We start from the raw sequence: 26,712 nt of genomic DNA on the forward strand, positions 1-26,712 counted from the left end.
GGGAGTCTGCAGGTGTTCTGCTGGATGTAATTCTTTCTTCTGCGCTTGTAGAAAGAGATGCAAATCAGAGGTGCAGATTTCCTTGTTTGCATATCATAAGCTTGAATGCCTTTGGGGAGCGCAGCATGGACTAACTTCCCGGTTGCGGAGGGAGGTGGAGCCAGCAGTCTATCATTTAGGTAGTGACTCTGGGTGGCTGTGAGGAGAGTCAGAACTGCCTCAGGACTGGTTTTTCATCTTGCCCTACACATCAGGTAGACAACAGCACTGACAGGTGAGTTGGGGAAGGCTTCTGTTAGACATTCTCAGCTCTTTTTTCTTTCTTTCTGATATGATGGGCAGGGTTGATGGGCTCGGGGTTTTCAAGGCTCCCTTGGTTACTTTCTAAAGCTGGATGGCTCTGCTTAGGCGTTGAGAAGTTGATTCCAAACCAACTCTTGCTAAAGTTTCTCTCCTGTCTCTCTCCTTCCCTTCTTTTCTTGCATCCTTTCTCTTTCTTAGTCAATAGCTCTGTTTGCGGTCTCTATCATCTTGCTTTTGAACAAGGTGGCATTTTGAAAGAGGAGGTTGGTACGACATTCGTAGTGATTTTTAAGGTACAAATATGAGTAATCGTATGCTGACAGAAGGTACGTATTTCCTTGTTTTCATTGCAATGAATTTCGCTGTCATATCACTTGGTCATCATACTCAGCCCCCTTTTCCAATTATATACAACCACTAGGTACCCTAAAATCACCATATAGTGATCTGGTTTTGGACTAATGCAAAACCAAAGAAGTGGATAAATTCAAGCATCCGCACAGACGTTCTGAGTTTAAGCTCGTAAATTCGGCAACTCCTTGAGATCATACTGTCATCCAGTCATTTTGGGTGGAGGTGTGCATGATGCGGGGTCGGTGAGCCAAGGAGTCAAAAGAAAGATTTCTTAGACGCTCAAGATCTGGCAGTAGTGCTCTTTTATTTAGAGAATAGTGTGGAATAGCATGGGGACAGGACCCATGGGCAGTCAGAGCTTCTGCTGCCGCCGCTTCTGCTGCCCCCGCTGGCATGGGGACAGGGCCCATGGGCAGGCAGAGCTGGTGTGTGGGACAAGACCCACGGGCAGTCAGAGCTCCTGCTGCTGCCCCGAGTTGAGGGTTAGGGCTAATTTTATAGGGCATGGGTACGTGACTTATTTTTACTGGAGAAAAGAAAAGATGATGTAAAAAGTCATTAAATGATTTCAGTGCAGATGGGGTCTGGTTATTGTGCAGTCATATAACTTTAGATACGAATCTGGCCATATAGATCGGCATGTAGGTGAGGATGCCCTGGGCTTCTCTCCCTGGGGCAGTCCTAATTCATACCATAAACAAAGTCCACTGGGTCATATAGTTTGGCATGTAGGCCAGGTCACCTTAGGCTTCTCTAGCTGGGGCAGCCTTAATCCACATCATACAGACTGAGCCAGTTCACTCAAGAGCCAAAAAGAGACAGGGGGCCTCAGGAACTGGCAGAGCGTGAACTCTTTAAAAACGGGCCAACAGAGCAAGTCATCGAGACAGCAGGGTTTATGCCATGACAGATTTGGAAAGCCAGATTTGAAATATTGGAAGCAGAGGGAAGTGGAGATAAGTGTCCTTAATCTTGTGAGAATTTTCCAGTGAGAACTAACTTGATAAACACATTTTTCTTTTCAGGACATTTTATCTTTGGCCAAAGAAACTAGGAAGCCACTCGGGGCTACGTGATGAAGCTCAGGTAAGTGAAGTAATAAGCTATATTGCAAACGCATTGAATCTAATGGACAATTTTGTGACATTTGTGGATTCAGCTTTACAGATAGAGGTGTCAATATCGCCTTTTTTTCTTTATATGATTGGCCATAAGATGTCTGAATTGATACTCTGAATTTGCTAAGTCTATAATAAAGTAGGAGCGATGTAGGCAATTCATACAAGTATAAACTGCAAATTTCCAACCCACTTGTGTTATTTTAAAATATCGTAGAAATAGAAAGTGGGGAAAACAGTTCAACCAACTTTGGGCCAATGAAAACCATATCTGTAATTGTCTCGATTTGGCAATAGGAAAAGCCCTAGGCTAGAGTGCCCGCCTTCAGGAAGTTGCCAGTCTCGGTGGATATGTTTGGGTAAAGCAAAGAGTTGCAATTTCACAGCGTCACCATTGTTTCAGAATATTGGTAAAGCGCTCTGGGAACAGATGGGGGTCGCGACTATTTCTTTCATCCCTCCTGGAGGAAATGTTTGAGGTGGGTCTTAAAATATGAATAAAGATGAGAGAGAGATTGAACCAATCGTTCGCAAGTCGAATGTTCATCCCCTGATAATCGAGTAGGGATCCAGTGGGAAGAGAATTATATATATCTATTGTATATTTCTTTGAGAAAACGGGACTTTAGTTGGGACTGAGCAAAATGGTGAAGTGGAGCCCCTTGAGTACCGCTGGGACCACGCCACAGAGATGGTCAATCCTTGGAAAGAGAAATTTGTGCCTGTCTTTTGGGAGATGAGCCTGGTTTCCAATGAGCCCCGCTGCGTTCTTGAAAGACGACGTTGGAATGGAACGTGGCTCCTGAAGCCACCCCGAGGGAGCCGTGTGTTTACCATGAAATCCGTGCTTGCCTTACAGGAGCCTCTTGACCTCCCTGTCTTGGATGTGTTTGTTCTTAAACACATGCCAGTCGCGGGAGGCGAATGATGACAGGCCCAATGTTGTCCTGATAATGGTGGATGATCTCGGGATTGGAGATCTGGGTTGCTATGGCAATGGTACAATGAGGTACGGCTTCCTATTGAATCATACTTTTTTTTTTTTTTTTTACCTATCGCTCTTGTTTGGAAGTTGATACATTTCAGGACTGCATCCACATGCAAAACCAAATGGATTTGTTGGGATTTTTTTTTTTAAAGAAGTAAATAATATTAAAATCAAGACTGTCTGGATTTGAATCTTGGTTTTGTGCTTAGGAACAGTGAAATCTCGGACCGGTTACATGACCTCAGTGTGTCTTCCTTTTCTATTCCGTTGAGAGCCCAGGTGAATAGTATATACATCTGAGCTCATATAATAAGCACAGCGCACAGAATAGTGCCATGGCACAGAGTGAGTTAGTTCTCTACGGTATAGACTATCAAGAGGAGTGGTAATTCTTCCACATATTTTGACTTGGCAGAATTAGTCATTTCATGCTTACTAATTTTCAAAGCCAACAGCCCTTTTAAGGCAATGTCCTTCTATCTTTTTTCTTTTCTAAAAGAGTTAACTTTTTTCCTTTTTCTCCCCAAAGCCGTCCCCGTATGTAGTTGTATATTCTCTTCGTTGTGGGTCCTTCTAGTTGTGGCATGTGGGACGCCGCCTCAGCATGGCTCAATGAGCGGTGCCATGTCCAAGCCCAGGATTCGAACCAACGAAACACTGGGCCGCCTGCAGCGGGGCGCGTGAACTTAACCACTTGGCTGCGGGGCCGGCCCCGATGTCCTTCTATCTTAATAACGGACATTCTGAAAGAGGAAAAAGAATATGAAACTGAAACTCAGAGTGTTCTGGTCGATTATAAAAACCAGGTAACGAGCTGTGCTCATACAAAGCTTTGGACGTCATTATACATCACCATAAAACATGTGAATTGTACACTTAGAAACTTTTTCTGTTGTTTTACCAATAGATGCCAAAGCTACTAATTTCTGCTTTCCACCGCAGAAATTGTGAGTCAACAAAACGTAGGGGTCCAAATTAATTCTTGCATCTGATGAAAGCAGTTAAGTCGCAAAAAGATGCTTGAGGAAATAAATATCAGCGATTTGCAGACAGTGTGTAGAGGCAGGTGTAAATATTTTGCTGAAAATACTAGCTGCTTGAGAAGCAAGATTTATGAGGCAGGTATGAGCCAGAAATGCAATTTACAAATCAGTGTTTCCTTTGCAAATGGAACCTTACTTTAAAAGACACTTGCTGATTTTTCACATTTCAACAAAGAATCAGAGAATTGCGTTGCTAAAAGCTGGAACTTGACGCAGCAAGCTGCTGTTCATAATCTCTCTCATGAATGAATCTGAGTCTCTTTCTAGTTCATTTTCATCCAAGGAGCCGGCTGTCTCTCTTCTCTAGAAGTCTCTCTTTTAACTCCCGTGAACCCCCGCATATCTTTATGTTTAATCATCTGGCAGTTTGGGGGACCATCTGTGTGTAGAGCAAGGACTTTTACCACTCCAACGTGTGGGTTGAACTCATCCTTCGGTCTGTCAGTAGCTAGTTGTCACTAAGGTCCGTAAGTAATTGGCCTTAATTACGCAGTCTGGAGCACAAATATTTTATGTGTGTATTTTAAAGGGCAGTCCTATACTCGATAGACGCCATACACATTACCAAATTGTACCAATCCGGCAGCAAAGAGCTGCCTGAAGGCTCGGCTATGTTTGCACCCAGGCGTGGGCAGGAAAAGAAGAAGGGGCGTTGTGTGCAGGCTCTTTTTCTCCGGTTCTGAGCTCAGGGAGTTGAGGAAAGAGGTCCTCTTTACCTCCAGCTCTCTCCCTGTTCCTCTGCGTTTCTCTTTCTCCCCTCCCTGCCCCCCGCTCTCTGATTTTCCCCTCTCTCTCTCCCTCCAGGACGCCTCACGTGGACCGCTTAGCCAGGGAAGGTGTGCGGCTGACCCAAAACATCGCTGCAGCCTCAATGTGCACCCCGAGCCGGTCGGCCTTCCTGACGGGAAGGTACCCAGTCCGTTCAGGTGTGTACGTGGAGAAGGCTCGGCTGAGTCCTGCTGTTGCACGTGGGTTCTTCCTGCCTTTTGACTCTTAGGAATCTTTCTGCTGTGAACATGTCTGTACAAGTTTGTGTCTCAACACTCATTTTTAATTCTTTTGGGTACATAGCCAGGAACGGAATGGCTGGGTCGTATGGCTGTATTTTTAAAGGTGAGCAGAGAGGTCTTGGTTTCCGGGCACAGATTCTGTAGTTTAAGAGTAAGGCCTACGATTCAGAGAGACCATTATTTGTGTCCACTTTTAAATAGGATTGGGGGTTCCCTTCAGCTCTTGAGGGCGTCAGGTAAACTTTTATGTCCTATGAGGTTTACAGTATCTGCCTTGGCTGATGCAAAGGTCGAGGAGGTCCAATAAACCTCTGGTTATTCTCTCTTTTTTTTTTTTTCTTGTAGTAGGAAGAAAGCGCTGCTGACTTTATGTAAAACTAGTCTTCCTCACCTCATAGAAGGAGATGTAGAGGGTTTCACGTCTTGAGTCATCGTAGGCGATATTTAAACCCAGGCAGCTGACTCTCGAAGGATGGTCTTCTCTTCCTTCCAAGATGGCACCTCATCTCTCCATCTTCCAGCCGTGAACTCTCCACGACTCCCTCTTCAGCTGACCAGCAGCCACTCATCATTGTGTGTTCTATTTTACGTTACACTTAGGAATGGTTTCTGATACAGAGGTCCGTGTCATCACAACGCTTGGAGACTGTTCCGGACTCCCTCTTAATGAAATAACATTTGCTGCTTTACTCAAAAAGCAGGGATACACCACCGGTCTCGTGGGTAAGTTACCGTCATTGGTATGACTCATTCATGCTAAACTAATGACAGGCATTGTTCTATCCCTGCTTATTGTTTTCTTGGAAACTATTTCAAAATGAATTTATGGACCCACATACCACTCATTAAGCCATGCTGTGGTGGCATCCCACATACAAAATAGAGGAAGATTGGCAACAGACATTAGCTCAGGGCCAATCTTCCTCACCAAAAAAAAATGACTTTAAGGCTGGCCGGGTGGTGTAGTGGTTAAGTTCATGCATTCCACATTGGTGGCCCAGGGTTCACAGGTTCGGATCCCGGACATGGACCTATACCACTCATCAAGCCATACTGCGGTGGCCACCTACATATAAAATAGAGGAAAACTGGCACAGATGTTAGCTCAGGGAGAATCTTCCTCAAGCAAAAAGAGGAAGATTGGCACAGACGTTAGCTCAGGGCCAATCCTTCTCACCAAAAAAGGGAAAAAACAAGTTTGCGTCTTGGCTATGACAGATAAGACCCTCTGCTCTCTAGGAGATCTGGGCTCCACCTCTGCCATTTCAGTGGCCACCTCCTACCTGTCTCTTGAATCTCTACAATTAAGCTGCTTCTATCTCATTGGATCCTTTGCAGGCAAATGTGCCCCTGCGTCCTCCAGAACTCTCTGTCGTCATTGCTCACACGGGATCTTGTGTTGCAATTCCATCCCCCTCCACACACATGCACACTCCTTCCTAAATGGCATCTATCCATCCTTTTCTGACATAGGTCAGGCATGCCTGAATACTACTTTCCGCCTGAGCCCCAGGTCTTGCCTGGTGTCCCTCCGACCTGTTTCTGCATCACTTCATCTTTCCACAGACCCCACTGTCCTACGATGTGCTGTTTCTACATTATTCTCTGCAGACTCTGAAACCCTTCACCTCAGCCACTATGCATACTTTAAGGAATGTAACAAGTGCTCCCAAGAATGCACAGCTTTCTGCATCACTGACTTTTTATGGAGTGTCAACTTTTGACTCCATAGAAAATGTCTACACCCTCTATCCATTACCCAAACAGCAAAAAGAAAAAGACTTTTGAAAAATGTCTACACCCTAACTCTGTCACCCAACCAAGGCAAGGAGCATGGACATTGCCTCTGAAAGCTCCCCTTGGCTCCTCCCCATCTGTCCTTCTGTCTTAGCTCCTCCTTTCTCTGCTGCTGCTGCATGAAGGTCAGCTCAGGGGAGGAATCCTGGCGTTCCTTTTGACAACGATCGTAGTCCCTGGTTAGTTGCATTGCAGTGAAAGGACATTGGACACCGACAGAAGCATTGATAATTACGAGTGGAAGGGATGTCCGACAGAACCCATCTCCCTGATTTTAGAGACAGGAAATTGATTCTTCCTGAGGCTGAGGGACCTATGTGATGGATGAAAGCCAGTGTTGCACAATCAGAAGATCAAACTTGTCAGGTTCTCTGTGCCTTGCATGTTCACTGACTGTATGCTCTCTCGCCCACCTCATTATTTTATTAAAACTGGACCACGTGGATGTCCTTCTTCTCACTGCCAAAGATGATAGAAGTAAACTAATGATGAAACCCTTTGGAGCTGAATCTACTGGGCCTAGCTGAGAGGTCTAGGTTTCAAATGGCATGAGAATAACAAGTTACTTTAAACTCCTTTGATTTTTGTAATCCATTTGGCATCGATAAGAGAAGACGATCTTAGTGGAGTTGCAGGGCACAAAAACCTAAGCCAGCAGCATCGCCTCTCATCTACCTAGCCCCTCATTACCTAGAGATTTGGGGATGTGCATCTTTGATGTGGCCTTGACTGCATGCAGAAAATTATTAACATTTTGGTAGATACACATTGTTATATTCTCTTAGAGTTCACATGCCAGCAGAACTCATATGCATCTTTTGGTTAGCATCCAAGGTGTGGTAAGTTTTACTGAATAAATCCCTTATTTCAATGAACTCTGGTGGGAGACTCTAGGATTTCCAGCCAGCCAGCTATCCGTCCACCCATTCACCCATGTTCAGTCCATCCTCCATCATTTATCTATATCGGTCATCTATCTGTGTATTATCTATCTACCCAACTATCCACCCACCCACCCATCCACCCATATATCTACCTATCATATATCTATCTACTCATCTATCCATCCATCCATACATCCAAATATGCCCCATCTATCTTCCATCATTTATTTGGATCTATCCTATCTATCTTTCTATTGATCCATCCACCCATTCATCATTTATATATCTATTCATCATGTATCATTTAGCTTGTCTCTGTCATTTGTCTATCTTTGTAGGTATAATTTACAGCTATCTATCTCTCTATCTATCCATCTGCCCATCCATCTATCCATCCATCCATACATACATACATACATTCATTCATCCACCATTCATCTATCTATCCATCCATCCACCCATTCATCCATCCATCCATTGCCTGCCTATCTATTTATCATTATCATCTATCTTGTCTCTATCATTTATCTATCTTTTGGCTATAATTTATATCTAACTATCTATCTTTCTATCTATCCACCCACCATCCATCTAGCCATCCATTCATCCACCTTTCTATCTATCCATCCATTCACCCACTCATTCATCATCTTCTAGCTTATCTATCTCATAATCTACTATCTGTCTGCCTATGATCTATCCATTATCTATAATCTCCCTTGTCTCTATCACGTATCTATCTTTGTTTCTATAACTTTGTCCTCTCTGTGAATGAGAAGCTGCCCAGTTCATATCTTTGCTATGAACTCACAATTCTATCATCCTCCTTTTATTTTTTATCCTATCTGCTCACTCAAACCAGATCTTAACACAAGCTTCTGTGAACTAAAGAAGAGTGAAAAATGAGGCTATGCCGAACTCAGATTTTTAAACAAAGGAAAAATCTTTACTGCACCAGTTTTGTGCATTAGCTGATTGTTTCCAGTGAAAAATGATCACATGGTCTTTGAGATGTGTGAGCATATTATGTTTTATTTGTGTGTGTGTGTGTTTAATTTCAGGCAAATGGCATCAAGGCTTAAATTGCCAATCTCGAAGCGACCACTGCCACCATCCACATAATTATGGGTTTGATTACTTCTATGGCATGCCACTCACTCTGATTGAACCTTGCTGGCCGGATCCTTCACGTGACACGGAATTAGCCATTGAGAGCAAAATCTGGCTCTGTGTGCAGCTGGTCGCCATTGCTGTGCTTACCTTCACCATTGGGAAATTGAGTCGCTGGGTCTCTGTTCCCTGGTCTCTCATCCTCTCCATGGTTCTTTTTATTTTCCTCCTGAGCTATTTTTGGTTCTCCAGTTACACATCTCCTCTGTACTGGAATTGCCTCCTCATGCGAGACCATGAGATCACCGAGCAGCCCATGAAGGCAGAACGAGCCGGGTCCATCATGGTGAAGGAGGCAGTTTCATTTTTAGAAAGGTAAAGATAATTTCTTAAAATCCATGTAATTATGCTAAAAATGAGTATTTTTTAAAAATGGGGGTGACGACTCTAATGATATTGAGTCAAGAAGTGCCATATTGTTAAACACTGTCTAGACAAGAAGATGAAGTGTTTTGGAAGCCGGCTGGGTGCTTCAGACAGTGCTAAAGAGGTGGTGTCTTGTTTGAGTCCTTGTTATTAAAATCATAGCCTCTCTGTTGGCCCTGAAATTCATATTTGGTTAGACCAAGCAGGCAGTCTCACACTAGACTCAGACTCATAAATTGGGCTTATTAATTTATAATGCATATTGTCAGGCTATTAACTTACAAAGAGAAATATATTTTCCAGGGTACTAGGCAATGGAATAAGTTGGCTATTGCCTTGTTCCCCTGTTCGGGAAAAAGCTACTTGAGAAGTTAAAATCAGAGGGCTAGTTGATCAGATGAGCACATGATATGGAAGGGATATTATGTGGATGAGGTTAATGGTGATCCTTGTAAAGCCCAGTGTACCCAGAACACAACAGCTGGAAACTTTCCGAGGAGCCACATTTACCGTCCTCTAGCCGTTGGACCATCTTTTAGGACAAAGTTGTGAACACGTTTTTCACTCTCTCTTTCAACACTGACTGGGGCTTTCTCTTTACCAATTGCCGTCCTGGGATCTGGACCTCAAGGATGAGTTCACATTTACTGATGACAACTGGATGTGCAAGCACATGATAAGAAATAGGTCAATGGGCATAAGTCCAGGGTGGTATTTTTCCATATGATAGGGAACTTGCAAGATCTCAGGGAAGCCACACTTGAGAAAATGCAATCTTAGCTGAATCTTCAAAGGCAAGTAATACCAAGATGAAGGAAGGAGTGGGCAGGCAGGCATTACTTGCAGAAGTGCAAGCATGAGCAAGATTGATTGAGGTCGTAAAGGATTTTGTGTAACCTGATAACTAGCTTTGTCCTTAACCCATAGCTCAGGTGGAGACCATCAAAATTCAGAGTGTGGGAGAGAGAGAAATGAATGGCTGGTTTCACCTAAGGCAAACTCTTTTAGACTCTGCAACCTTTGCAAATGTGCAGAGTTTAGGAAGTTTTGCAAAGGGAATGTTAGCACGTTGTGGCATGCGCCACTCTGAAATTTAAATTTAAAGATGAGCCATCCTGTTCCATTCTGTCAGCCAGCGCAAGTCTTTACATACCCCATACCTCGTGGCTTACTATTTTCCATGTGTATTTCAAGAACAAATGCTGGTGTGGAAACGTACTTTCATCGTCAAAAGCTCTGTTGAGTTTCAAAAGTTCTGTGGGATCCAGAGTGACACAATATTGAACGGGAATCCAAAGATTTGGGAGCAACTCTGTTGATTAACAATTTGACCAAAAGTAGGTGGCTCAGGTTCACAAAGGCTAGAAATTGTTTTCTTCTGGATTCCCATTGTATGTGTTTCCTATGGCTATGGTAACACATAGCCAAAAATTTAGTGGCTTAAAATAACACACATTTATTGTCATAGGTTCTTGAGGTCAAAAGTCAGAAATTAATCTTCTGGGGCTGAAAATGAAGGTGTTGGCAAGGCGGGTTCCTTCCAGAGGCTTCGGAGAGAATCTGTTCCTTGTCTCTTCCAGCTTCTAGAGGCCGCCTGTCTTGCTGGGCTTGTAGCTGTGTCACTCCCACCTGCACTTCTATTGAAACAAATCCTCTTTTTTCCCCTCGTGTTGACCCGATTGTCTCTGTCTTATGAGAACACTTGTGGTTGCATTGAATCCACCCACATAATCTAGAGTCTCCTCCTCCTCTCAAGATCCGTGACTGGATCCCATCTGCAAAAGCCTCTTTTGCTGAGTAAGGCTACGTATTCAGAGGTTCTGGGGATCAGCGTACAGACATCTTTGGGCTGACGCGTTATTCCGCCAACCACCCTGAGCATCCCTCTTCGTTTTGGCAGCTCAGTTTGCGACGCTAAGTGCTTCTAACACTGGCAAGTGCTGTAGGTGTGAGATACCCTGCCCCCACCCTTGTCTTCCTAATTTAGGTTTTAAGAACGACATTTTCTGAAAGACATTGAATGCAACCCAGTCAACTCTGACGTGGAAAACTATATTCCCTGGTCAACATTTCTGAAGCCATAGAGTGAAAAAATACTACAGAACTCAGGTCCATCTTGTTTGTCTCTGACAACCAGCCTCCCCATTTATTATTATTTTCTGTCTCCCCTTTAAAATATGTCATAGAAAAGTGTGTAATCTCATTCTCCATCACCACGAATATTAGTTTCCTAGGGTTGCCATAAAAAAGTGCCACTATGAGAGGGCTTTAAAACAGAAGACATTTATTCTCCCGTAGTTCTGGAGACCAGAAGGTCAAAATCAAGGTGTCTTCAGAGCCGTGCTCCCTCTGAAGGCTCTGTGGGAGGGTGTTTTCTTGTCTCTCCCCGCTTCTGGGGGGTACCAGCCATCCTTGCTGCTCCTTGCCTTATAAATGCGTCACTCCAGTTTCTGCCTCTGTCTTCACATGGCCATCTTCCCTCTGTGTGTGTCTGTGGGTCTCCTAATTGCCTTTTCTTAGAAGGACACCAATTATTGGATTCCGGGCCCATTCTCCTTCTACATGACCTCTTCTTAACCAATTATATCGTCAAAGACCGTGTTTCCACATCCTCGCTGGTGTCTCATCAGAGCAGACATTTCCCAAAAAGTGGGCTTTATGGCGTGTGCTGCCCTGGTTAGCTGAGGATGTAGCTTTCACGCAGACGGATTGTCAGAACTTGAAGTAGGTGAGCCTCATCCCCTGTGACCTCAGATGATAAGCAAAGCTGCCCAGACAGCTTGCCAAGAGGTCTCTGTCCGTGCTTGCTCGAGGGTTGTGAAAGGAGTGAAGTTTCTAGGTAGTCACTCCCGTGCCACTATCCATTGGTGCCTCATGGGGTGTGACTGTAATCTGAGACTTCATGAGCCATGGGCAAGTGTGCCAGGCAGGGCTGGATTTGAGTTTCAGCTCTGTGGCCAGAGGCGGGGCTACTTCTGGGTGAAGTGGTCCCACGTGTGTCCTGGCGTCTGAGAATCAAAGAAACTATGGTGGTGTCACCCCAAACTGGGGGGAGCTGTCCAGATGCTGGAGGATCCCGGAAGCCACTCCGACCAGGAGCCGTGGGAGCTGCCTCTTGCCTGCGTCCCCTCTCATGGGGCGTGGAGAGCAAGGAACTGTATGTGAGTGACAGGGAGCAATGTTGTTCAGTTTCCCAGACGTTGAAAACTCAAGCAATGTGGTTGATGTCTTCGCAGGAACCGTAAAGGACCTTTCCTCCTCTTTTTCTCCTTTCTCCACGTTCACACACCCCTCCCCACGACGACGGAGTTCATAGGCACCAGCAAACACGGCTTGTACGGTGATCATGTGCAGGAGATGGACTCCATGTTGGGTAAGTGGCCAGACCTAGTAGACGAGACCTCCATGTCTTGATAGTTCCGACACCTGGACACCGCCCCTGGCCAGCTTCTGAAGGAAAAGCTTAGGATGATCCTCTGAAGTACAAAGAGAATCAATCATTCCTGCCACGGAGGGAGGCTTGGTCTTCCATGTAAACGATGTAACAGGTCCAACCTCAAATCAGATGTCAGCGCTCGTTGGTTAAACAGCAAAACCTTATTTCAGGTCTGCTGAGGACCGAGATCTGAGTCTGGAGTCGGGGTACAGGGGTGAGTCAGAATCCAGAACCCCGGTAAACTCAGACTGGAGAGGGAGAGAGAGCAAGTAGGAAGTGTGGATTCCTGGTGCTTCCGCGGTACACATAGTGGTCAGAGAAACAGATTCGACTTTCCAACAGGAATGACGAAAGAGCGTGATGGGTCTCACGGGTTTGTGGGACCCAAACATGGTTAAAATATTCTCCAAATATGGGAGGTCGGTAGGAAAGATTTCAGTAAACAAAGAGACACTTGGGAAATCAAGCCTGACCAAGGGGAAGCCGTTCAAACACTGTCCCTTCATGCCGTCTTAAAAGTAGAAAATATTTAAAAATTATTTTAAGTATAAATACTATTTTAAGCAGATATATGTACAAAGGCGTACGTTTATGTAGGCATATGTGTGTGTATGTGGTATGTGTGTGTGTATGTGTGGGGTGTGTGGGGGGGCATGTATGGTGTGTGTGTGGCATTGGAGTATGTGTGTGGTAGGTGTGGTGTATGTGTGGTGTATGTGTGTGTGGTGAGGGGTGTGTGTGTATGTGTGGGGGGGTGGGTGTGTATGTACATGGTGTGTGTGTGTTGCATATGTGGTGTATGTGTGTGTGTGTGGTGTGCACGTGTATGTGTATGATGTGTGTGTGTGTGTCTGTGATGTGCGTGTGGTGGGTGTGGTGTATGTGTGTGTGGTGTGTCTGTGGGGGGTGTGTGTGTGTCCCTCTCCCAGTTCATACTTCCACCAGGACAAGACACCACGTCATGCGCTTAAAATGCGTATCCCTAACATCACGCTCTTCCTCAAAAACTTTGGCCATCCTGCTCGTCATTGTGTCTTCTTGAAGGGGAATGAAGTAGCTAATTCCAACTCAGGATGTGATAAGTGAAAACAAACAAATGAGATTACTATTTGCTTTAAAATTTAAAATTGATAAAAAGTTTCCAAAATATCTAAGTTCATAATATTGATGATGTGGCACGAAGGCGCCAAATAAGGCACTTTGGGTGTGATCTGCCTTCAGTGGGATTTTGATCCAGTGGCATTCAGATCCTGTTCCACAAAGAAGTGGTGTGTTGAGTATGGGTGGACATACCACAATATTTGAAAGCCGTATTTTGAAAAAAATGCAACAGAGATTCACCTGGCACAGGTGTGCAAATTCAGAATCGAACCTTTAGGAAGAATAATCATCTGTTTCAAGGTGAAATTTCAGAAATGCTAAAAAGTTTACTTATCCCCAAAATATCTACCCTGGAAGCTATAACAATACTGCAAATCCCACACATGGCACTTGGTATGGAACGTGCACTGTTCCAGTGTCGTAAACATTCTAGGAGATGGGTACCATCTTCGTCATCATCATTATCTTCCTTAACAGATGAGGAAACTAAAGCACAAGACACCTGGTGGCCTGGTCAAGGTTACAGGACAGGTCCAGGTGAGCCAGGATTGGAACCTGGACACTGGCTCTGTAGCTCAGTGGCCATATGCTTAGGGCAAAGAGGTTATGAACAGAGATTTGGGAAGAGAGCTGCGTTCTTTGGAAGTATCTCCTAATCCCTCAGACTCCCATACGCTGTCATTTCACAGATATCAGGAAAGCTCCAGAAACTCGCCCCCAGCCTGGCTTCTGGCTGACTCATACCCCGTTGAAGGCCTCCACTGCAAATGACATCTCCCACCCCAGGCAGGGGAACATCTCTGGTGCCTCATTGGTCATGCATCCCCATCCCCAGTGGGTGAGAATTCAGCAGCTCTTCTCTCAAGAGCAGGTTTCTCAGAAACGGTGAAAAGAGGATGAGTGTCCAACATGAGGAAGGGAAATGGGAGATGGGGCCCGGGGAATCTGGGCTGGACCTGTTCGGCGGCTGTGAGGGTTGAAAGGCGGTTTCCAAGGCAGGGGTGTCTCAGTGTCACAGGAGCGCTGGGGCACCTCCACAGTGCCCAGCAGAGTGCAAAACTGTCTTAGAAAGAGAGATATAGAATAGTACGTACTTATATATTATATAATATTAATAATAAACAATTATCAATTGTACATGTAATAAAATTACGAAAGATATATTATTAAAATTATTAAAGATATACGTTTTAAATATCAATATATATTTAAAATACAATATAGATTTCTAGCATTAACTGAAATCTCAAGGTTTCCAACATAGACAATTATTTCCTTCTCAGATATCAAGTTACTTTGAGATATTTCCATTCTTAATATTTAGAGAGAGTAAAATGTAATTAGACGGTGGCCATGGAAAGGGTAACATATCTTTTAGCATCAACTGAAATTTATGTTGTATACATAAGTTTATATTACATATGCTATATAAAATATATAATACATGTATAATATGTAATATAAATTTAATATCTTATAAATATATTTAATGTATATAAATTTATATATATTTCAGTGGAGGCTAGAAGTATATGTAATATTTATAATATTTATGTTTATAGAAAAGTGTTAACCATTTCCATGTCTACTATCTACTTATTTTTTTAATCTCTCTAAATATTAAGAATAGAAACACCTCAAAGTAACTTAATATCTGTAAAGAATACAATTTTCTATGTTGAAAATCCTAAAGTCTAATAAAACAAACATTAGTATATATATTGCATATCTTGTAAAATACTTATAATTATGTCGTATCACATCTAACATATAATGTAATTATATTATTAGGATATTACTATACAATAGTACATTTCAGTTATGCATCATAATAATTAATAATGTATATAATTATCATTATATATAATATTATAAACACATTATGCACTCTTTCTACTTATGGAAAAACAAGTTTATTGTAAAACAGCATGCCCTGTTACCCTGGCAACAGCCACATACATCTCATGTTTACCACATCTCTTGATTACAACATTTTCTCTCGTGCTTGATTTAATTTTATATTGTTCTGGTCATCATGGCCCCTAAGTGTACAAATGCTACTGCTCATGTTGCCAGTAAGAGGCCATATGGAGTAATTGACCTGGAAATAGAATGAAAAGTGGTTCAGGACAACAAAGCTGGAAAATCAGTGATGGTTCTTGATCTCAAGCATGTCCCATTCCGCCACAGCTATGATCTTGAAGAACAGGAATAAAGTGACGGAAGCTGTTAAAGGATCTGCTGCATTGAAGACAATGAGACTAACAAAAACTTGAGCAGGGCCTGTATCAGACGTGGAGACACTTCTGATGACTTGGATTGAAGTCCAGATGCAGAAGCTGGTCTCTCTCTGCACCGTGATGAGCACAGCCAAAGCACAAAGTTTGTTTGCGACGTTGAAAGGAAAGGTTGGACCCAATTATAATGTGGGGTTTACTGCTACCTCGGTGGGGGGGGGTGGTTTAAACAATTCAAGAACCATTATTCATTACAACTGTGTGAAGGTCAGCGATGAGTCTGTAAGTGGAGACTCTAGATAGGCTGAGGGTGGAGGAAAATTACCTCCCAGAACAAATATTCATTATGGATGAAACCTCTCTATTCTGGAAATGGATGCCTGAAAGGACTTTCATCCATAAGGAGCCAAGTCAATGCCAGATTTCAAGCCTTTTAAGGACAGGATAACAGTCCCGCTTGGGGGCAGAGTGGCAGGCTATAAATTGAAATGCTTTGTGACCTGGCACAGTGAGAACCTTAGGGCCTTGAGGCGTATTAATGAGGACACAATGCCAATGTACTTTAGGAACAACAAGAAGTCATGGATGACCCCGCTCCTTTCCCAAGATGCCCTCCTGAATTGCTTTGCCAGTGAAATGGAAAAGTAGTGTTGGGAGAGTAACATACCTTTCAAGATTTGGCTTATTGTTGATAATGCTCCCGGACATCCTCCTTTTATTGGCGATCTTCATCCCAATATCAAAGTGGCGTTTGTCCCTCCAAACCCTACCTCTTTGATTCAACCAATGGATTAAGGAGTTATAGCAGCTTTTAATGTCTGCTACTTAAGGAGGACCTTTGCCCAAGTTATTGCTGTAACTGAGGAATGCACTGGTGCAGTTCTGGCAGGATTACAACATCTCTGACTTCATCAGGAAACTTCCTTGGGCTTGGGGTGATTTTACCAAGGAGTGTATGAATGGCACCTGGAAAATGACACTCAGGGAGAATAATTCATGACTTCAAGGGATTTGCCAAAGAGAAGGAGGTTGTAAAAATCAACAAGGCTGTGGACAAGATGGCACACAACTTTAACCTGGGTGTGGGTGAGGATGACATTGAAGAGCTCCCAGAAGTGGTTCCTAAGGAGTTGACTCCTGAGGAGTTGTTGGAACAGGAGCGGGAACACAGAGCTGAAGAAGAGGCCAGAGAAAAGGAAACTGCAAGAGAAGAGAAAGAAAAACCCCCAAGAAAATTCACAGTGAAGGGTTTATCAGAAGGTTTTGCAGACCTCAACAAGCTCCTCAAAAATTTTGGAAACACGGATCCCAACACTGAAAGGTTTTCATTGATTGAGAGGAATTCATTATCTGCTGATAAGCAAATCAATGACGAAAAGAAGAAACCAACCAACCAAACCACCAGGGACATCTTTCTGAAAAGAGTGACACTTCCTTAAAAGAGCTTTAAGTGGGTCCCTCAGGAGGTATTCCAGAGGAAGGCATTGCTCTCACAGCAGATGACAGCTCCATGTGTGTGTTATTGCCCCTGATGACCTTCCAGTGGGACAAGATGTGGAGATGGAAGACAGTGACATTGACGATCCTGACCCTGACCCTTGACCTAGGCTAATGTGAGTGTTTGTGTCCTCGTCTTTAACAAAAAAAGTTTAAAAAGTAAAAAAAAAAAAAATTTAAACTAGAAAAAGCTGATAGACTAAGGCTATAAAGAAAGAAAATACTTTTGTACAGCTGTCCAATGTGTTTGTGTTTTAAGGAAGTGCTTTTCAAAAAGAGTCAAAAAGTCAAAAAAATGCAAAAGTTTGTCAAGTAAAAAATTATGCTAAGCCAAGGTTAATGTATTATTGAAGAAAGGAAAATTTTTGTTTATAGATTTCACGTGGCCGAAGTGCACAGTGTATACAAATTCTGCAGTGGTGCCCAGGGCTGTCCCGGGCCTCCGCGTTCACTGCCCCCTCACTCACTGACTCACCCAGAGCCACGTCCAGTCCTGCAAGCTCCTTTCATGGTGAGGGCCTATAGAGGTGTACCGTTTCTTATCTTTTATCCCGTATTTTTCCTGTACCTTTTCTTTGTTTAGCTATGTTCAGATACGCAACACCTACCAACGTTTTACGGTTGCCTACAGTCTTCAGACAGCAACATGTTGTACAGGTTGGTAGCCCAAGAGCAAGAGGCTGTGCCATACAACCTAGGTGTGTAATGGGCTATACCATCTAGCTTTGCGTCAGTACGCTCTGTGATGTTTGCAAAATGACAAAATCGCCGAAAGACGCATTTCCCGGAACATTTCCCCATCATGAAGTGGGGCATGACTGCAGCTCATAACCACAAAAATGTTTACATGCTTTCTACCATCATCTATCTCAATATATACATTTACACGTATCTATTACATAATAGGTCATGCTATATAGACTATAATGTATACATATATTGTTAGTATATTTTATATTATAATATATTATACTAATAGTTGTGGTAATATGTGTTGAGATAACGTATGAGATATCGAGATAATTATATAGTATACTATTAGTATAATATTAGTGTAACAGTATAGTTAATTATACATACCCTAAATATAGGTACAGACACATATCTTGTAAAATGTTTCTCTGTATTCGATATATGCATCAAAATTAACACTTCTTCTTTGTGTCCAAAATAACCCCTTTCAAGGTACAATAGGCAACAAGATACTATTCATGGTAGCTCCAATACCAACAATTAAATATTTAGAGATGAGTTTCTAAAAAAAAATGATCATATTGAAGACATCTGACTCATGAAAGGAAACTTTAATACATGGAAATATACCATATTCTGGATGGGAAGAGTGACTCTTATAATATTAGTCATTCTGAAATTAACCTTAAGGTCTCGTTTGATTCTAATTAAGACGATTACTATTATCTGGAGAACGTTCATTATAAAGATGTTGAGGAAATACACCTAGAAGCACAAACTGGTGAGAAATGAAACTTTCCAAGGATATCTGATGGTAGCGAGGTTGGTACAAAAGATAAAGAAGTATTCTGTAATCACAAGGAAAGCACTATCCAAAATAAAACTACAGAAATTAAAACTCAGAAGTACATGTGCAAGATGTGACTTTTAGGTCAGAAAAGCAGAAATAGATAGCCTTGGAGCGGGACCAGTGAGGAAGAGGACTTAGGAGCCAGGAAACTTTCTAATTCGAAGCGGCAGGGATGGGCTACATTGGGGAGAGTTGGTGTTCTGCGTTACGTTGTGTTCCCCAAAAAGATATGTCCGTGTCCTAACTCCCAGAACCTGTGAGTGTAACCTTATTTGGAAATAGGGCCTTTGCGGATGTAATCAAGTCGAGATGAGGTCCTTAGGGCAGGACCCTAATGCAATATGACAGGCGTCCTTACAAGAAGAGAAGAGAGGCACAGAGATAGACCACAGAGGAGCGTGCCATGTGAAGACACAGAGAGACACGGGGGTGGGAAGACCACATGACGATGAAGGCAGAGATGGAAATGATGCATCCACAAGCCAAGGACCTAAAGATTGACAGCCACCATCAGGAGCTAGGAAGAGGCAAGGAAGCATCCTTCTCGGGAGCCTTGACTGAGAGAATAAATCTCTGTTGTTTCAAGCCCACCAAGCTTATAGAAATTTGACACAGCAGCCCATGGAAACCTACACAGTTGGGTAAGGAAAAACCGTCATCAATTCAACGGGCATTCTTTCCCATGCAAAGTAAGGACCTTGAATGGAGTGAAAAAAAAAGCTGGAAGAAACTCCAGTGAAATATTAAGTTTTTCTCTGCATGAGGTACAGAGCTAGTAAAAACCACAGAAGTCGTGATAAAGGCAAAGATCTTTCGATTTCACAAAATATCGAAAATATACACTTAAACAGCATATGCAGGGCCTCTTGTAAACTGAGGAAATATGAACAAGAATGTGACATTGTTTCAGTTCCTTAAAAAGGGAGTCCTGATAAATCAATCATGGAAACATACAAGCCGCAAAAGAAAAATCAGGAAGAGCTACCCGTAAGTTGCAGATTAAAAGGTACCGATGTCAGTGTCAGCATAGGAAGCAATCCATTTTCATTCCTCATTTGACCTGATCACCTCTGAAACATGAGATGCTGATGAAGAACTGAGAAAACAGGCCCACTCACACATTCTGCTTGGGAGTACAAGATGGTACCTCTTAGATGAGAAGCATTTTTGCAACGGATCCCAAGTAAACGTACGACAATTGGGAATGCTCTGAATGGCTGAAGCTCCTAAAGTCGTTGGTTTTATGTGTCCCTTTTTTTATTGTTTCAGGGAAGATTCTTGATGCCCTCGATGATTTTGGTTTGAGGGACCACACTCTAGTCTACTTTACATCAGACCATGGAGGACATCTGGAGGCGAGGCTGGGCCATGCCCAGCTTGGTGGATGGAATGGAATATACAAAGGTGAGGAGAGGAAGTCTTGTGGGTGATTTGGTGGTGAATAAGCTCTTTTGCTCATTAGAATGAAAATTCATGGAATGGAGAGATGAATGCATGAAAAACTGAACGAGTTCATTATATTCGACTCTTGATAAAAAATAAAGTGTAGGGCCGGTAACCAAAGAAATTGGCCTTCAATCTGCAAACAGTTCTAGGAAATGCTAGAAGGGGTATCTAGAAATTTGCCTCGCTGGTGAGCCAATGAGATGACAGAATATTAACATAAGCAGATGCTTTTAAGGGAGTCTTTCAATGGGTTGAATGTCTACTCATGGATTACAACTACAAGACTGTTGTCCTGATGTCTTTAATATTCCCTCTTCCTTCCATACTCAGTAATGGCCTGGTTTGGACAATAAACTAGCATCTACCCATACGATTTCACTCGATTAGTTTTCAGGGTGCTGGATTCAGCAGTGAATAAAACAGAAATCATATATGTTATAAGGCAGTAAATATTACAGAAAAACGGAGCAGAAACAAAGGTGGAGAAAAATACAGCTGAAAAAAATTGTGGGATGGGCTTCCCACTTTAAATAAGTGTACCTGCAAAGCTTAATGAGAAGATGCTTTTGAGCAGAGGTGTGAAAGAGGCCGGGGATGAAACAGGTGGATATCTGGGGATAATAGCATTCTAGGCAGAAATAGCCAGTGCCAATGCCTCGTATTGAATGTGATTCACTAGTTGATCAAAAACCTATCAAGAGTCCAAGAAAAAATAATTCCATCCACGTGTGCTGTTGACCCCATCAGGACTGTGTACATGGTAGGCACTGAGCAAAGATTGTCTGTACTGGTCTTAATTTACATTTTTTAACACTCTGGCCACAGTGACGATTTTAATAGGAACTTCATCGTCTTTCCCCGTAGGTGGCAAAGGCATGGGAGGATGGGAAGGCGGAATCCGCGTCCCGGGACTTGTGCGATGGCCTGGAAAATTGCCAGCTGGAAAAGTGATTGAGGAGCCCACGAGTCTAATGGATATTTTGCCAACTGTCGCAGCACTGGCGGGAGCAACTGTCCCTCAGGACAGGTGATGTGAAATGATCTGTTAACAAGTCCCTTTGGATCCTCCTTGGTCTTGAGAGAATTTGGGACAAAGGAGACAAAGCCTGTCTTGGGAGGTACACTTTCTCCTCAATCCCTAGATGATTTTGCCTTTGTAGATGGCCATGTTATTTGTGTACCAGGCATCGGTCTTACACGACCATGGCCCATCTTAGACCCTTTGTAGTTTTCATTTGTGAGGAAGATGGAGATGGGACGGTTTTGGGAATGAGAATATGACCGGTAAAACTCATTCCTCCATACAAGAGAAAAAAAACCAGTTTCCTAGTTTTCTGGTGTGCGTATCCGGAGGCTGCGATGAAGGTAAGTCGTTTGATGGATACTTGGAGCTCTGTTATAAATATTTTGAATTCCATCAAGAGGAGTTCCAGGTAGGTTTGACCCAGGTAGGTTTAAAGCTGATTTTCTGAGAGTTAATTGATCCCAGCTCTGTAAAGTCATCCAATGGATCGGATCCACGCCATTTCTCCCTTCTAAGCCCCGAAAGTTACTCTAATGTTTCTTTCTTCGTGTAATGGAGCTCACTTATTTCTGAAAGAAAACAGAATGGCTCCCAAAGCTAACGAGAAACAAACAAACAAAAAAGAACTCCTCAATTTTTTTACCTTCGTTTTAGCCAATAAGTAGATTTATTGTAAGTTTGTATAAAATAATTACAGAATAGAGCTCCCTTCTACTCAGAAGAAGAGTATTTATCATTTTGAGTTAAATGGCCCATTGTTTAAAAAAATGTATAATATTAGTGTAAGTGTAATTTTTTTTAAGTTGCTGAGCCAATCACAGTCGTAAAAGTAATTTTTCAAGATATCGATGGGGTGCACTGACTTTGGGACATTGCTATAGTCTATATTTTGGACTCACAAGAGTTATGCAGAATCCCAGTCTCTGGTAACATTGCTGTTTGAGCTTTGATTAGGATTTTCCTTTGTAGAAATGACTTGATTTTTACTTTTTCCAGAATTAGCTCTGAAAATGTCACATCTTCATTCCCTCCATATTTCACTTTTCAGTGGGAAACTGAGGCAAATTCTTGCACAGAATTCCAAAATGCATTCTTGCTTTGGAGAAACAGATTTGCCTATTGTGATTAAAGTTGCATTGGACAATCACATAGAGGGCTTTCTGTGGACGTAAATTTTTTATTTCCTTTGGGAAAATGCCCAGGTGTGGGAATTCTGGGTCTTATTATACATATATATTTAACTTTATGAGAACCTGTCAAATTGATTTCCAAAGCAGCTGCACCATTTGGCATTCCCATCAGCACTATCTGAGAGTTCCAGTTGCTCCACATCCTTGACAACACTTGAGATGGCCAGTCTTTAATTTTAGCCGTTATAATAAGTGTGTTCTAGAATCTCATTGTGGTGTTAATTTGTGTTTCCCTAGTGACTAATGATGCTAAACACCTCTCCGTGTACTTCCTTCCCATCCATATCTCTTCTTTGTGAAGTGTTCAAATCTTTTGTCCAGTTTTTAATGGGGCATTTTATTTTCTAATTGTTGAATTATAAGAGTTCTTTATATATTCTGGATACAAGTTCTTTATCAGATATGTGTTTTGCCAATATTATCTTCCATTCCTGGGGTGTCTTTTCGTTTTCTTACATTGTCATTTGAAAAACCCAAGTTTTCAATTCTGATAAGGGCCAATTTATCAATTTTGTTTTATAAATTGCGACTTTTGGTGATACATCTAAAAAGTATTTTCCTATTCCAAGGTAAGAAAGATGTTCTCCTAGGGTTTCTTCTTGTGGTCTTATAGTTTGAGGTTTTACATTTAGGCTTATAGACCATGTTGAGAGCATTTTTTATACAGTGTGAGGTATAGGTTGAGATTTATTTTTCTTGCATTAAGATACCCCATTTTTCTCATGCCGTTTTTTGAAAGACTGTCCTTCATCTACTGAATTACCTTGGGCATTTGTGGAAAATCAATTGACAGTATACATGTTGGTCTACTTTCAGACTCTCTCTCTCCTGTTCCATTGATCCATATAGCCATCCTGACGTCAATACCACCCTCTCGCAATTACTGTAGCTTTGTAGTCTATTTTGAAATCACGTAGTGTGAAACTGTTTTATTTCTTTTGCAAAATTGTTTAAGCTATTCTAGTTTCTTTGTTTTCCCATGTAAATATGAATAACTTCTGAATTTCTACAAAAGACCCTTCTGAGATTTTTTTCTTCTCTTTTTCTTTCTTTCTTTTTCTTTTTCTTCTTTTTTTTTTTTTTTTTTTTTGCTGAGGAAGATTGCCCTGAGCTAAATCCATTGCCAATGTTCCTCTATTTTTTTTGTATGTGGGACCCCTCCACATCGTGGCTGGTGAGCAGAGTATGTCCATGCCCAGGATCCGAACCCACAAACCCTGGGCCACCAAAGTGGAACACACAGAACTTTAACCACTCAGCCACCAGGCTGGGCTCAAGACTTTGCTGAGATTTTGATTGAGATCGCATGAAATCTATGGATCAATTTGCAGCAAATTGACTTCTTAGCACTTTTGAGTCTTCCAATCCATGACCATGGCTTATCTCTCCATTTATTTCTCTTATCAGATGTTTTGTGATTTTCAGCATACAAACTTTTACCCTTAAAAAACAAGAAGGTATTGGAGCTGGCTTGGTGGCACAGTGGTTAAGTTCACACACTCTCTGCTTCAGGGGCCTGGGGGTTGTGGGTTCAGATCCCAGGTGTGGACCTAGCACCGCTCATCAAGCCACATTGTGGCAGCATCCCACACAACATAGAGGAAGATTGGCACAGATGTTAGCTCAGTGACAATCTTCCTCAAGCAGAAAGAGGAAGGTTGACAACAGATGTAGCTCAAGGCCAATCTTCCTCACACACAGAAAAAAGAAGAAATCCCTAGATATTTCATGGGTTTTGTGGCTGTAGTAAATGATACTTTAAAAAAAATGTGACTTGTCCTTGTTCATTGCTAATATATGGAAATAAAATTGATTTTTTTTTTTTTAACAGGAGAAAATGAAACAAAGCTTTATAACATGTATACATGGGAGAGGCTCAGGCAAACTGAGCAACTCACCAAAAAGGTGGTGAGCCACCACCTTAAATACCACCCTGAGTTAAAGACAAATTCCAGCCCCCCCACAGTCCCACCTTTGAAAGTTTTAAGTTTCACAGTCCTTTGAAACTTTAATAAGTTTTATGGCCCAGAATCTGAGTGGTAGATTGTTTCATCTCACTGAACACATTTTTTAGTCCTGGTAATAGACCAGTCCAGTTAAATCCATTTTAGAAGGCGGTGATGCAGGTGCGCTCCCAACGTTAGGCTTATATTTTGGAAGCAAGCAATCAGGTATTTAATAAGTATTTCTATGGAAATAAAAAGAAAAACAAGGTTAATGGTTGGAGCAAATTATAAATCATTTCCTGAGCCCAGGGGCCAGCCAGTCAACATTTCTAGATGTCAGAGTCGAAGCCTCTTTTGCAGCTTGACATGTCTCTGATGATGTCCTCGGGCATTAAAATTGATTTTTTAAAGTTGGTCTCGTATCTTATGACCTTGCTAAACTTACTTCTTCGTTCCCGTAGCTTCCGAAGGGCTTCTCAATGCAGGCAATCATTTAACCTGTGAATCAAGACAGTTTTATTTCTTTTATGATCATTTCTAGGATTATCTGGGACTTATTCTATTTTCTATTACGAGGTAGGTTTTATAATATAGTTTTCTAAAATAAGGTAAAAGATACATTTTCTGACATAAAATAAAAAGCGTATGGTTTTTGAGAGATTCTACAAAACCCCTTTTCAAGGTAGCAATGCCATTGCGAATGAAACTGTGGTTTCTGAAATCATTAGGAACACGGAGCATGTGAGTCCTTCTGTAGCTCTTTAGATGGGTGTGCATGCATGTGTTCCTCTGTCTTGTCATTTCACCGTAAAAGCTTAGGTTTTTTTCTCTCTCTTGCGGGAACGTAATGTCCCTTAGAGCACACACGGATTTCCTGAGTAGTCAGTGCACCATACTTGGGGCCCAGGGAGTGTCACAGAATGCATTGAGCATCTTTCAAATAGCCTGGTGGCCAACATCGCTTGACCTCCCTCCATCGTGTGTGTCTGCAGGGTGATTGATGGCCGAGACCTCATGCCCTTGCTTCGGGGTGACACTCAGCGCTCAGAGCATGAGTTCCTGTTCCACTATTGCGGTGTGTACCTCCACGCCGTGCGCTGGCACCCGAAGGACAGTGAGTACCCACCAGCCCCTGCTCTCCGAGGACGCCAAGAGTAGAGCCACTCAAATGGATTCCCAAGACTTGCTTCTTCCTTTTCATCCCCCCACGTCAGTCCTTCCCTTCTAGGGTTGCCACTGAAAACACTTTCTTGGAAAAGTTTCTAAGAATTGCTGTCCTTCAAAAGGCGGGGGCATATCTCTAAGGAATAAAAATTGGGAGAAACAGAACTAACGTCTATTGCAAAAGATGTGTCAATTTGTGCTAGGAGATTCTGATATTCTAAAGACTGAATGATATTTAGCTTTCACCCGTTGGCCAAGAGAAAAACCAGAAAAATGCTTGAGAAAGTAGAAGGAGATGGGGGCAGTTGGCACATAGACTGGATGTCTCTGATGTGTCTTTTCTTCTCCAGGCGAGGCCGTGTGGAAGGCTCATTATATGACCCCAGTATTCCAGCCGCCAGGAGCTCTGGCCTGCTATGAGACCATCTTCTGCCAATGTTCAGGGAAACTGGTCACCTCCCACAACCCCCCTCTGCTCTTCGATCTCTCCAGGGACCCCTCTGAGTCCACACCTCTAACGCGGGACACAGAGCCCCTCTACGATTTAGTCATCAGAACGGTGGCTGCCGCCGTGAAGCGCCACAAGGAAAGCATCAAACCCGTCCTTCGGCAGCTGTCAGGATCGAATGAGGGGAATGTGTGGCTGAAGCCTTGCTGTGGGGTGTTCCCATTTTGTCTGTGTGACAAGGAGGGGAACTCCTCAGCCGCGAGCTCATCATGAGAAGGAACGACGGAGAGCGGGAGACGCAACGCACTTTCCGATACTCGAGGAATGAATTTGAGAGCCAATAAATTCCACTACCATCTCCAATTATTAAATGTCCATTGCGGGGTTTTTCTGGGATTCTTGGTGATAAGTATTTAGCTAATTCCCAAGCTTTTAAACATTCCTTTCAGTGCCAAGAATCAAGACTCGAAGGCTATTAGTCCCATGGGTTCTGTTCCTCTTTAAACAAACTCCACATGCAAGATCCTGTGTGCTCCCAACTCATTGATCAGCAGGGGCAAAATACCCACCATTTAAATCATAACGCATTGAAAGTATGTAGTCTCAGCAGCCAGGAAGCCGACCAAAAGGATTTATTTTTGTCCACA

The 26,712-nt window shown here is 42.6% G+C and overlaps 1 protein-coding gene across 2 annotated transcripts; it reads left to right on the forward strand.

Annotated features, from left to right (window-relative positions):
- On the forward strand, positions 1-26,431 carry ARSF (arylsulfatase F). 2 transcript variants are annotated; one of them, XM_014728748.3, is made up of 11 exons: positions 1-274; positions 1,683-1,743; positions 2,635-2,784; positions 4,611-4,732; positions 5,417-5,539; positions 8,559-8,982; positions 12,270-12,406; positions 20,117-20,251; positions 21,158-21,320; positions 25,446-25,567; positions 25,968-26,431. In XM_014728748.3, the coding sequence occupies exons 2-11, from the start codon at positions 1,733-1,735 to the stop codon at positions 26,336-26,338; spliced, it is 1,758 nt and encodes a 585-aa protein (XP_014584234.1). In that variant the 5' UTR covers positions 1-274; positions 1,683-1,732; the 3' UTR covers positions 26,339-26,431. The 2 variants fall into 2 exon arrangements, with proteins under 2 accessions (XP_014584234.1, XP_070114778.1); XM_070258677.1 differs by lacking the exons at positions 1-274; positions 1,683-1,743; positions 2,635-2,784; positions 4,611-4,732 and adding an exon at positions 4,861-4,919 and having other exon boundaries at positions 5,162-5,539.
- The last annotated feature ends 281 nt before the right edge of the window (positions 26,432-26,712 follow it).

The sequence above is a fragment of the Equus caballus genome, chromosome X (assembly GCF_041296265.1).
Source record: "Equus caballus isolate H_3958 breed thoroughbred chromosome X, TB-T2T, whole genome shotgun sequence".
In the NCBI taxonomy this organism is placed as follows: Eukaryota; Metazoa; Chordata; class Mammalia; order Perissodactyla; family Equidae; genus Equus; species Equus caballus.